We start from the raw sequence: 11,270 nt of genomic DNA, 5'->3' as shown, positions 1-11,270 counted from the left end.
CTGTCCTTGGTCTGAATTCCTTATGCCCTGTGCTCACTCATCAGTAATGAGAGGCCATTGGTTTTCTTGTTTTGAGATTGCTGACCATCCTCCCTCCAGTCCCCACTGAGCAAGAGGTAGAGGCATTTTCAGGGTTTTGGCAAGTTGACCTCAGTGGCAGGGTATGTGGCTATTTTCTCATGGAATGTTACACTCCAGTAGGACTAAATGTGAGTTGATTCTGTAAATACCATTTCCACTGTAGTAAGAAGGTTTCTGTTGCTGATCCAATTTTACAGTGAGCTTTTTCCATTACCCAGGGCATAACAGGAATCTCGGTTCATAGGGTAAATGGGATCTGCCCTAGTAAGGGCTTCAATTTTCATAACTAAAAAGCAGAAAATTTGTGGGTGACTGGATACGAAGAAATATGGGAGGAAGGGATGTACTGGTGCCAGAATCCCAGTGTTGACTGAATCCCTTTATTGATGTGGGAGGTTGGAGAGCTAGGAGATTATCTTTTGCCAAATTGGGAATAGTTTACCTCTCTGAGTTCTAGGTGTAGCCCAACACTTTAACAGGTCAGGAGGGCTCTTGCACCTTATGTGGGGCAACTGTCCATCCCCTCAGTGGGGTGCTTGCTCACAGCTGTGATGACCTGTGAAACAAAGTCTTGGTCAGGACCAGTGAGGAGGATGTCACTGATATGACGCCAAAGCTAAGTTTCTTGGGGCAAGTGTGGGACAAGCATCGGGGTCCTCTTAGCAAAGTCCAGATGTAAGTAAAGGCCTTTCACTACAGTGCAGGCAGTCAGGTAAAGCTGTGCTGTTGACTCTCAAAGGTTAAGTCAAATTGTGGTTGGCTGTCATGAAAAAATTTTAGTGAGTAAACCCTGTTAGCCAAGTCTGTGCAGTAACTCTAAACCATTTGCCTGTTGTTTTGAATGTCATCCATTAAGGTGACAATATCTGGTAGAGATGCTCTAATGAAGAGAACAGCATTGTTTAGCTTTGTATCGTCTATAATAAGTCCAGTCATCAGTAACAGCTTTAAGCACAGGCCTAAAGGAACTGAAAGGTGAGATGGTAGGAATCAGCACCACTTCTCACCCAAGTCAGTCCCGACAGGCTGGCACCCTTCAGTGTCTTGTCTTAGCCAGCACAGTGGTGTATCTACCACCTCAACTGGATAGAGGAAGGCTGACCGATTCCCACAGGGAACCCACCCACCAACAGTGTAAAAGCCTTAGGCTTGTTGCTGCTGACTGAGGAGGTCCATTCAGTAATGGGAACAAGAACAGAAGTATTTCTTAGCAAAATGGAACTAACTTTATTTATTTATTTATTTAGAGATGGAGTCTTGCTCTGTCGCCCAGGCTGGAATGCAGTGGCACAATCTCAGCTCTGTGTTTGTGACACTTTCTCTTTATTAAGTGATTGATTGGTAGAATTTAGTAGTGAAGCTATCTGGGCCTGGAGATTACATAATGAAAATATTTTAATTTGGAGGTTCAATTCCTTTTTAACAGTTTTAAGACACTTCAGGGGTTTGTTTTTGATTACTGCAAGTTGAATTTTTCTATGGATTTGTCAATTTTACCAAAATTTTGCATGTATAAAGTTACTTCTAATATCCTTAGTGTTTTGAATCCTATTCATTTCTAATATTGATAATATTTGAGATTATATTATTAGGTACATACAAATTTGAAAAATTTTACCAATGAACTGAATATAATTAGAACTGAATGTGTTTACCACTAGTAATGATTTTTGCCTTGAAATTGTATCTTATATTAAATAACAGCTCTTTGCCTTAAAATCTAGTTTCTTTTTTTTTTTTGAGACAAGAGTCTCACTCTGTCACCAAGGCTGGAGTGCAGTGGCACAATCTCGGCTCACTGCAACCTCTGTCTCCCAGGTTCAAGCGATTCTCCTGCCTCGGTCTCCCAAGTAGCTGGGATTACAGGCATGCACCATCACACCCGGCTAATTTTTGTATTTTTAGTAGAGATGGGATTTCACCATGTTGGCCAGGGTGGTCTGGAACTCCCAACCTCGGGTGATCTGCCCACCTCGGCCTCCCAAAATGTTGGGATTACAGGCATGAGCCACTGCACCTGGCCTCTATTACTTGATATCAAATAACTACACCAGATTTTTGGTTTGTGTATGCATGGTAAATCATTTTTTATCCTTTTACTTGCAAATGTTATATACATTTTAGAGTTCTCTTTGAAGTTCTCTTAGAAGCTTACAGTCTGCAGAAGATGTGGCTAGAGAAATAAACAGAGGCCATATCATGAAAACATCAGACTTTCCTGAAAGCCAAGAACGAGGGTTGAATATGTTTTCTGTCTCCACTAAGTGCTTGAAGGCCAGCATCTGTAGCAGTGTTAGTCACCCTCAGTGCTCACAGAAGAGTTTATCTACATAAAGGGTAAAATAAACATTTTAAAAATAAAGGATATCTGGGGCTGGGCACGGTGGCTCACGCCTACAATCCCAGCACTTTGGGAGGCCCAGGCGGGCAGATCACGAGGTCAGGAGATCAAGACCATCCTGGCTAACACGGTGAAACCCTGTCTCTAGTAAAAATACAAAAATTAGCCAGGTGTGGTGGCACGCGCCTGTAGTCCCAGCTACTCGGGAAGCTGAGGTAGGAGAATCACTTGAACCCGGGAGGCGGAGGTTGCAGTGAGCCGAGATTGTGCCACTGCACTCCAGCCTGGGCGACAGAGCAAGACTCCATCAAAAAATAAATAAAAATAAAAATAAAGGATGGCTAAGAATAAGTTTCTCTAGTCTGTTTTTATCCTTGAACCATAATCATACTCTTTATTATTATATAAACTTTTTTAAATATTGGTATCTGACACCATAAGTCCTTCCATCATTTTCTCTTCTGCATCTGGTTCCACTTCCCTCCATGTATCTTTTATAATCACCTTATCAAATTATAATAAGGAAAACACACTAGCTGGGATTATATTAGGATTTATTAAATTAATAAATTAATTCCAGGAACGCTTGTTTCCTTATATACACAGCTGCTTCTGGCTCACGCTCATCCTGAGGGAGTAGATGTTGGTAAACCAGTCTCATGTGCGCAGGGTCTCCTGCTGGATCCCCAACTGGAGCCATCCCTGGGCCTAGACTTCTGTCTCCCTCACTTCCAAATGAGCGCTCAGTGATGTGAAGCACACAGGAGGCCCTCAGGGAAAAAGTGGCTATGCCTGGTGCTACCTTCCCCATGACCCCCAAAAACGAGGGCCATGAGACAATGCCACCTTAGTCACCTCCCTTGAGAGAAATGGAGGAGGAACAGACATAAGGCAGAGCCACCTGAGGTTTTTAGAATCTATAATCTCACATAATGAACTAGTGTTTAATGGCTCTGAGAATAAAACCAAACCAAATCTTCCTTCCACTTGAGTTTCCAACGTAAGGACACCTTACTCTCTGCACTTCTCCTTGACTGGGAGGCAGCACTCGGGGAAGCAGCACCAAGGCAGGCATCGCCATTCTGTATAGGCAGGCCTTGACTGGCAGCAGAGCTCACTGTTCTGATGGGTACGTCAATAGCACACAGGAGTTAAGGCTCACCGAGCACAGGCCGTGAATCTCCTCTGCTCGGCTGGATGTTCTCATACTCTTGGCTGGGAACATGACCTCTGCCTTGAGACCAACCCTTGCAAGGGCTAAGGGGCAGGCTGTGGTGTGGGCCCAGCGTGGCCATGGGGAGGCCTTGGAAGGTGAAGCCAGGCAGGTGGCAGAGGAACAGGTGGACTGAGTGGTCCTGAGGAGCAGGCAGACAGGACCAAGGCCAACTTCTCACCCCTCTGGGATGAAGGGCCGAATCAGCTCTGGGTTCAACAGCGACTCCTCAAGAGGCCGGTCCACATGGAAGTCATGGATGTGGGGGGGCCCTGGATGGGCCTTGGGAGCAGGTCCCCCTAGACGCTGAGGAATCGGCAGCTCAGATGGATGGGCAGGCAGGGGAGCTGTGAAGAAGTACTGATGGAGGAGGGCCTGAGGGTGGCAAATAAGGAACAGCAGAAGGAAACTAGTCACCTCCCTGTCCCCAGCCTCAGGCAGATGTTCCTTCATCTATGCATTCAGTTGACTCAGTGTGTCTGGGTGTTTTCTGAGTGTCTACTATGTCTGAAGCACTATTCCAGAAGCTGGGGACATAGCCGTTAATAAAACAGACAAAAGCTCTGTTTTTCTGACATAGGTGGGGGTGGCAGGTAATAAACATGATGAAGTAAAATACACAGTATGTCAGATAATGATTAGTGCAGTGGAAAAGAGAAAGCAAGACAGAGGAATGAGGAATCCTGGAGAGAGGTTGCAGATCTGAAGAGTCATGAGGGAAGGCCATCTGAGAGGTGACATTTAAGCCAAGACTTGAGACATAAGCAAGTGGGACATGAGGCTCCAGGGCAGGGACAAAAGTGTACAGACCCCTGGGGCTGGAAAGGAGTGAGCACAGGGCACAACAGCAGGCAGCATCATGAGGTGACGGCACCCAAGCATATGATATCTGTGGGCCACAAAAAGGCTGGCTTTTCCTCTGAGATGGAGCCACAGGAGGGCCCTGGCAGAGAAGGAATGTGTCCTGTTCTACTAGGATAAAATTACTCTCTCTGCCAGGTGGAGAAGAGATTAAATGGGATGAGGGGAGACCCAGATTCTGGGAGGCAATCCAAGAGATAAGGGTCACACGGCTTGGGTACACTGGACACAGAGCCCACAGGAGCTGCTGACAGTGGAGACCAAGAGGGCGTATGTAAACACACGCTGCTGGTGCTGAGTGCGGGAAGGGGACAGGGACCCCTGAGAGAGACACCCTGACACCTGTCAGCCCATGCTCCTGTGGTCCTCAGCGTCCTCCCAGGCCTTCCAGCCATAACCAGCCTTCCTGGGTCCTCTCTTCCAGGTCTCTGCCCACCATTTCTCTCTTCAGCGAACACCTCCTCAAACATCTCATGCTTAAACCTGCCTTCCACCAGGAAGCTTTGCTTGACCCCAAAGTCGGCCTCGCCTCTCTCCTAGGGCTCCCACACCTGGAGAACACGACCTCTTGTGACCTTTTGGACCTGGAGCTACCTCACCACCAGGAGTGCCCCGTGGAGGCAAGTCTGATTGTTTACCATCTGTACAGGGCCCAGGACAATCCCTGCATGTGCCAGATGTGCTAATGGAATAAAGGAATGAGTCCCCAGTGACTCTCTTACTGTATCTGCCACAGGGTCAGGGGCAGCCCAGAAGACTGCAACTCTGGACATGTGCTCTCCTGTGAGTTGGGCATGCCCCTCTTATAAGCCACCCTCAAGGGAAGTCTGGGGATGTCCAGTGGGGTCTACTCATGAGAGGCACACCTGCTCCAAGGCCCCTGTCCCCTGGGTTCCAGATGTCTCGTGCTGGTCCATGCCAATCACAGGTTCTGAGGGTCGCTGACTTGATGGGGTCACATGACTACCAAGTACAGAGTACCAGGGCGATGCGGAGGGGAGCTGAAGGAGCAGAGACCACAGCCTCTTGCCCTACCTTGGAAGCTGCGATGCGCTGGCGAGGAGGGTAGAGGAGGAATTGACCCAGCAGATCCAATGCCTGGGGAGAGGCGTCAGGCAGCACCTCCTCCAGGGGCACGGGCGCCTGCTCCTTAAAGGAGATCTTGTTGTAGTCTGGCAGCTCAGTGAGCTCCTAGGCCAGGGAGAAGGAACAGGGTACGATGAGGGTAGTCCCCGACCCTTGCCATGCCCTCTGCTGTCAGCTCTCAGCCCCTAACACACACTCACACGGGGGGTGCTCTCCCATCTATGTGTCTCCCTGACCCATCATTCACTCACTCACCCAGCCCTGTATTCCTTCATCCATCCCCTTGCCCTCTCAGATGATGACTCTGTGCACAGCTTGCTGAGACACTACACACGTGTGTACTGAGGTGAAAAGGGACATAGGACAGGACCTACCCCAACTCGCATGACAGCAGGAAGGAGGAACCCCTGAGTTGGGCCAGGACAGTGGTTCCTGTCCATCGAGGGGGGTTGGGGCCAGGAGAGAGAAGGTTCAGGGGAGGGAGTGGTTACTTGCTGTTGGGAGTGGAGTAAACCTGCCCCACACCCACCTCACCAAGGGCCCCTACAAACCGGCCAGACTTGAGGATTTGGGGTGCCCAAGATGCGATGCACGTAGCAAAGCTGTTCAATGTCATTCTCGCCCGGGAAAAGGGGGGACCCATTCAACAGCTCCCCCATGATGCAGCCCACGGCCCTGTGGACACAGAGCCCCAAGCAGGTCAGAGATCTCCCACAGCGGACCACAGACTCACCCACAGAGCAGCTCTAACACTGCACTCCAGGGCAAGGCCCCACAAGCCAGCCCTGGAGCCTCACATCCAGAGGCCCAGTCCCTGAACCCTCAAAGCCCTCAACCCTAAAACCCAGAGCAAAGCCCCAGCTGTTCCAAGACTTCTCAGAGACTCCTGCTCTAGGACGCTTCTGGGGAAGACCTGCAAACCTGCCCCAAATCTCAGACCCATGGGCAATGCCAACTATCTTCTTGCTATAAAACAAGCTCAGAGGTTTCATGTCCAAGGACACAGCCTCCGACCAGCTCAGAGAAACCATATCCTGGGATCTAACTCCAGCACATACCAGCTCAGACCACCTCTCCACCTAGCCCAGAAAGCTTCCCACCTGGGACCACCATTCTCATCCCACCTGGCCCCCACCCAGCTCGAAAACATCACAGTGAGGAACCCCAACCCCAAAGTGCTCAGAATACCCCAACCAGGGAAGACACACTTAAGGAAGCCTAAACTCCCACCAGGGAAAAGACCACCAAACAGCTCAGAGACCTCAGAGCCTAGCAGAAATCCATGAGCCATGTTACCCTTTGACCACCCACAGGGGTCTCACCACAGATCGACGCCCTGGTCATACTGGCGGGCACCATACAGGAGCTCGGGGGCTCGGTACCACCTGCGAGGAAGAGGGCTGGTAGGCACTGGGCTGAGAAAAGGATGCCTGGCGAGGTGACCCCAGCCCCACAAGCAATGTCTGGAGAAAAGGCCCAGAAGCATCTCTTCCCCATGGAGAGGAGTGGAAGGGATCTGGCCCTCCCTACCTGGTGGCCACCTGGTGTGTGTAGAGGCGGCTGCCGTCTGGGGAAAAGACTCGAGCCAGGCCAAAGTCCGCTATCTTGAGCTGGCCTGAGGCGCTGATGAGCAGGTTGGCAGGTTTCAGGTCCTGGGAGTACCAAAAGAAGCATTAGTCCCTCCAAATCCCCCATAGGGCCTTGGGACAAGTGGGCTTGGCAGTTTAACCACCCAGGTCAGCCCCGGTCCCTGCCTCCTCCAGGGCCATGCCCTGGCCACTTATCTGGAGGCCTTGACCAGCTCTATCCCAACTTCTTATCACACTTTTTACAAGGGCTAGCCCCATCCCCAAGCCAAGTCAGCACCCCAGACCCCATGCCCGGCCTATGCTGAGACTGACCCGATGTACAATGTTGTGGGCATGGCAGAAGGCAACGCCCTTGAGCAGCATCTGCAGGTAGCTCTTGACCTGTGCCTGGGCTAGTGGCCTCTGGGCATGGCGCATCACCTCGGCCAGATCCGACAGCATGAACTCAAAGGCCAGCACAAAGCCTGCACTGTGTGGGAACACAGCCTTCAGCTGCACCACCTGTGGGCAGGACATCCTGTTAGCCCCCAGACTCAAGTCACCAGACCCTCTCTGTGACCCTGAGACCCCAGCCCATGCCCTGACAGAGGACCCTGTATCCAAAAAGAAAGTAAGCAAAGAAGGTGACGTGGACCTGAGCTAAGAATCAGAGAGCTCCATGCTCATGATTTGCTGTGCTCTCCTGAGATAAGGTGGGCCCCCACTCTAATTCTCCATGAACACTAAAAGTAAAGGTCTAAGAAAGGTCATTTAGTGGCATCATCTGGTCTGCCCACCCAGCCCACCTGCCTGAAAATCATCTGGATGGTCACACATGAGATGGACACACAGGTCTCCTCCTGTTTCCTCTAGAGCCACCGAATCTCAGCACCAAGGAAAGGACACCAGGAATCCCACCTTTCCCAGTACTGGGACAGCTACAGACACATCACAAACACTGAGGCCACTACTCTCAGAGGAGCCAGGCTACACAGAGCAGTGAGCTGACAGACAGGACTCTTAATGAACTCACAGCACAGAGGACAAACAATTTAACAAATAAATGAACAAATGGGATATATTCAGATTCTGTAAGTACAGGAACCAAATTACAAGGGGGCTGGGCGTGACGTCTCATGCCTGTAATCCCAGTACTTTGGGAGGCCAAGGTGGGCGGATGGCTTGAACCCAGGTGTTTGAGACCAGCCTGGGCAACATGGTGAAACCTTGTCTCTACAAAAAATACAAAAAACTAGCCAGGCATGGTGGCACGTGCCTGTAGTCCTAGCTACTTGGGAAGCTGAGGTGGGAGGATCACCTGAGCCCAGGAGGTTGAGACTACAGGGAGCCAAAATCACACTTCTACACTCCAGCCTGGGTGACAGAGTGAGACCCTGTATCAAAAAAAAAAAAAAAAAAAAAAAAAATCAACAGAAATATAAGAGGATAGTGTGATTCTGTGAGTGGAGAAATGGATACTTCTTTATTTAGGTGGGGTGGGGCTAGATGAGGACCCAGTTTGTGGGGATCTGGGAAGAAGCTCTGAGCCGGAAGAAAAGCAAGTGCAAGGCCCTAACGCCAGCACAGAAGGAGGCTAGAGGGATGTGAGTACATGAGGTCGTTTAAGGGAAGGATGTGTCTGCCCTGTTCTGTGCTCCTGGACCCTGGATAGGTGCTGGTCACTGGAGAGATGCCTAAGAAGTTCTGTTGAATGAGAGAAAAGGGAGAGGCCAGCTGGAAGTGGGCACATGGTGATAGTGCTCTAAGTGTGAAGAGAAGCCACCAGGGCTCTTTATGCAGAGGAGCCGATGACTTAACTTACACTTTTGACAAAGCCCACCGGACTGTGGCTATGGAAAGCAGTGGGGAGGCTGCCGCTGTCATTCTGATAAGTGGTGATGATGACTTGGGCAAGGAGCAAATCTAGAGTATGTTTTAAAGTTAGAACCTTCAGAATTGCTGACCAACTGGATGTAGGGACCATATCACCAGCTTCTTTATGGATCTCTCTCCACCCATCCCACACATGGCTGTCTGGAAGCCCTTTTATCTTCCTCAAAAAATCAAAATGGCCTGATAGCTGTTTTCTGATTTTTCAGGTAGTACACAACCATTTAACAGATCAAAACACATGCACACATTCAGGTAAGACATAAAATCCAAAAGTAAAAGAACAAAAGAAAAATCCTACAGTCAATCTTAGAGTGTATTCTACTAGACTTTACAACAGATATGGCACACACAAATACACATTCACATATATAATATTTCCAAACAAAACCCAGATGACACAAAGTTTTATGACATGCTTTTGTCATCCAATATATCATGAATATCTCCAGGGAACAGCAAAGGTAAGTCAGAGGATCACAGAGACCCAACCCTGTTACTCTCCAGGGAGTCAAATACATTCCCTATTTCGACATGGATGAGAGAGAGAACCAAAAGAGTAATGACACTAGGGGTGAAAGATGCCCCTCTTAGTGTTCCAGCAGCCCCTCCCGGTACCCTATCACGGGCACGAACCACACTAGGTGGGCCCTGTTGCCTCTGTCTCTTGTTAGCACACTTAATAAGTCCTCAGGAGCTGGGCTGGAGCTGGTTCCTCTGTGTCACCAGTGCCCAACACAGGGTAGAGCCTACAGGAGGTCCCAAGGGAAGAATGTCTGGACTCTCAATCAAACCTGGGCCAAACCCTCTACTGACTAACGGAGGGCCCATGAGCTGGTGACATAACCTCCTCCTCTCACCTGAGAAACAGAGATCCTGAAACCTGCCTTGTACAGTAGTAAAGAGGTCTCAAAATGACAATGTATATAATGCCTGCAGAACACATCGGGGGCTCAACAGGTGCTAGCTACATTATAAATCACTACATGTTTTGACAAAAAAATAAGTCGGTGAATGAATGAATACATTAAGAAATAAGTAGGTAAATGAGAGTGAATGTGTGAGAAATGAAAGAAACGGGTAAATGAAGGTGAACAAGTGGACAAAAAAGGGCAAAAAGGGGTAAGGAGGCGGATGAATGAGCAGTGTGTGTGAGTGACAGGAGGAGGAAATCCCTGAAAGCTGGTGAAGGCGTAGCTGGGAAAATGAAGGCACAAGGAAGTGGGAACGAGCGACGGAGGGTGAGAATACGATGCCCCCCCCCACTCCCCTACTCACATACTGATTGTCCTCCATCTCCTGCAGAGCCTTAATCTCCCGCAGGGCCTGGTTAGGGATGCCGTCCTCCAAACGCCCTAGGGCCACCTTCTTGAGGGCAACTATCTCGCCAGTCTGCAGGACAGAAGGCAGACACTGCCAGCCCACCCTCGGCTGGGAAAGAGAGATGAAGGTGGGTGGGGGGAGGGTGGCTGAGAGAGACACGCGCCCCCGGCTCGGCCAGAGGCCCTCCTCGGGGGTCTAGGACTAGCCTGGGACTCAGCCGCTGGGGTAGGGGACCAAGCCAGCTATGCGGAGGGAAGCGCAACGGCCCAAAGTAGGTTTAGAATATAAGTAGGTTTTAAAAACTGTACTGGATGTAAAAGGGGAACAGAAACAGTTTACAGCGTTAGCCGGAGGGTGCCGGGGGCACAGCCCCGCCAGGCTGCCGGCCGCAGTCCAGCCTCACCTTCACATGCTTGGCCTTGAAGACGATGCCGTGGACGCCCTCCCCGATGCGGCCCAGGATGCAGTACTGGTCCATCCCAGTACAGTCGTGGGCCTGTGCCCCTGGGCCCCTGTGCCCCTGAGCTTCCAAATCCCACTTCTCCGCCCCACGCTGATCTGAGCTCGCACGCTGTTGCCTAGCAACAGTACGGCAGCTGACCACCGGGGCGGGTCCAGTAGGCCACGTCACCAGGAGAACGGAAGCTGCGTCGAGTCAGGGGTGACAGCTCTGGGCTCCACTGCGCCTTTTCCTAGCCCTCCGCTGTCACGCAGCAGCAAGCTTAATCCCGCATAAAAAACGCATGCGCTTAGAGCGTGCCCGCACCAGGGCCCACGGAGCAACGGCAGCAGGAATCTCCTATCTGCCCCGCCTCGGCGTCACGTGACTAGCTGCGCTGGTGCACGCAGCCGGAGGGGCGGGCTCCTTCCCCGGGCAGGCCGGAAGTTCCGCCCCTGTAAGTAGAGG

The 11,270-nt window shown here is 50.6% G+C and overlaps 1 protein-coding gene across 7 annotated transcripts; it reads right to left on the bottom strand.

The window, feature by feature from the left end:
- Positions 1-447: 447 nt before the first annotated feature.
- Positions 448-11,230, bottom strand: CDK20 (cyclin dependent kinase 20). Of its 7 annotated transcripts, none has more exons than XM_055272050.2 (8): positions 10,767-11,227; positions 10,319-10,432; positions 7,484-7,672; positions 7,113-7,234; positions 6,905-6,967; positions 6,134-6,257; positions 5,532-5,687; positions 448-3,982 (listed from the first exon to the last, which is right to left on the bottom strand). In XM_055272050.2, the coding sequence occupies exons 1-8, from the start codon at positions 10,839-10,841 to the stop codon at positions 3,935-3,937; spliced, it is 891 nt and encodes a 296-aa protein (XP_055128025.1). In that variant the 5' UTR covers positions 10,842-11,227; the 3' UTR covers positions 448-3,934. The 7 variants fall into 7 exon arrangements, with proteins under 7 accessions (XP_055128025.1, XP_055128021.1, XP_055128026.1 ...); XM_055272046.2 differs by having other exon boundaries at positions 448-4,010; positions 10,767-11,199; XM_055272051.2 differs by lacking the exon at positions 6,905-6,967 and having other exon boundaries at positions 10,767-11,230.
- Between the last annotated feature and the right edge of the window lie 40 nt (positions 11,231-11,270).

The sequence above is a fragment of the Symphalangus syndactylus genome, chromosome 3 (genome assembly GCF_028878055.3).
Source record: "Symphalangus syndactylus isolate Jambi chromosome 3, NHGRI_mSymSyn1-v2.1_pri, whole genome shotgun sequence".
NCBI lineage: Eukaryota > Metazoa > Chordata > Mammalia > Primates > Hylobatidae > Symphalangus > Symphalangus syndactylus.
Note: the sequence above shows the minus strand (reverse complement) of the source record. Positions and strands in the feature narration are given on the sequence as shown.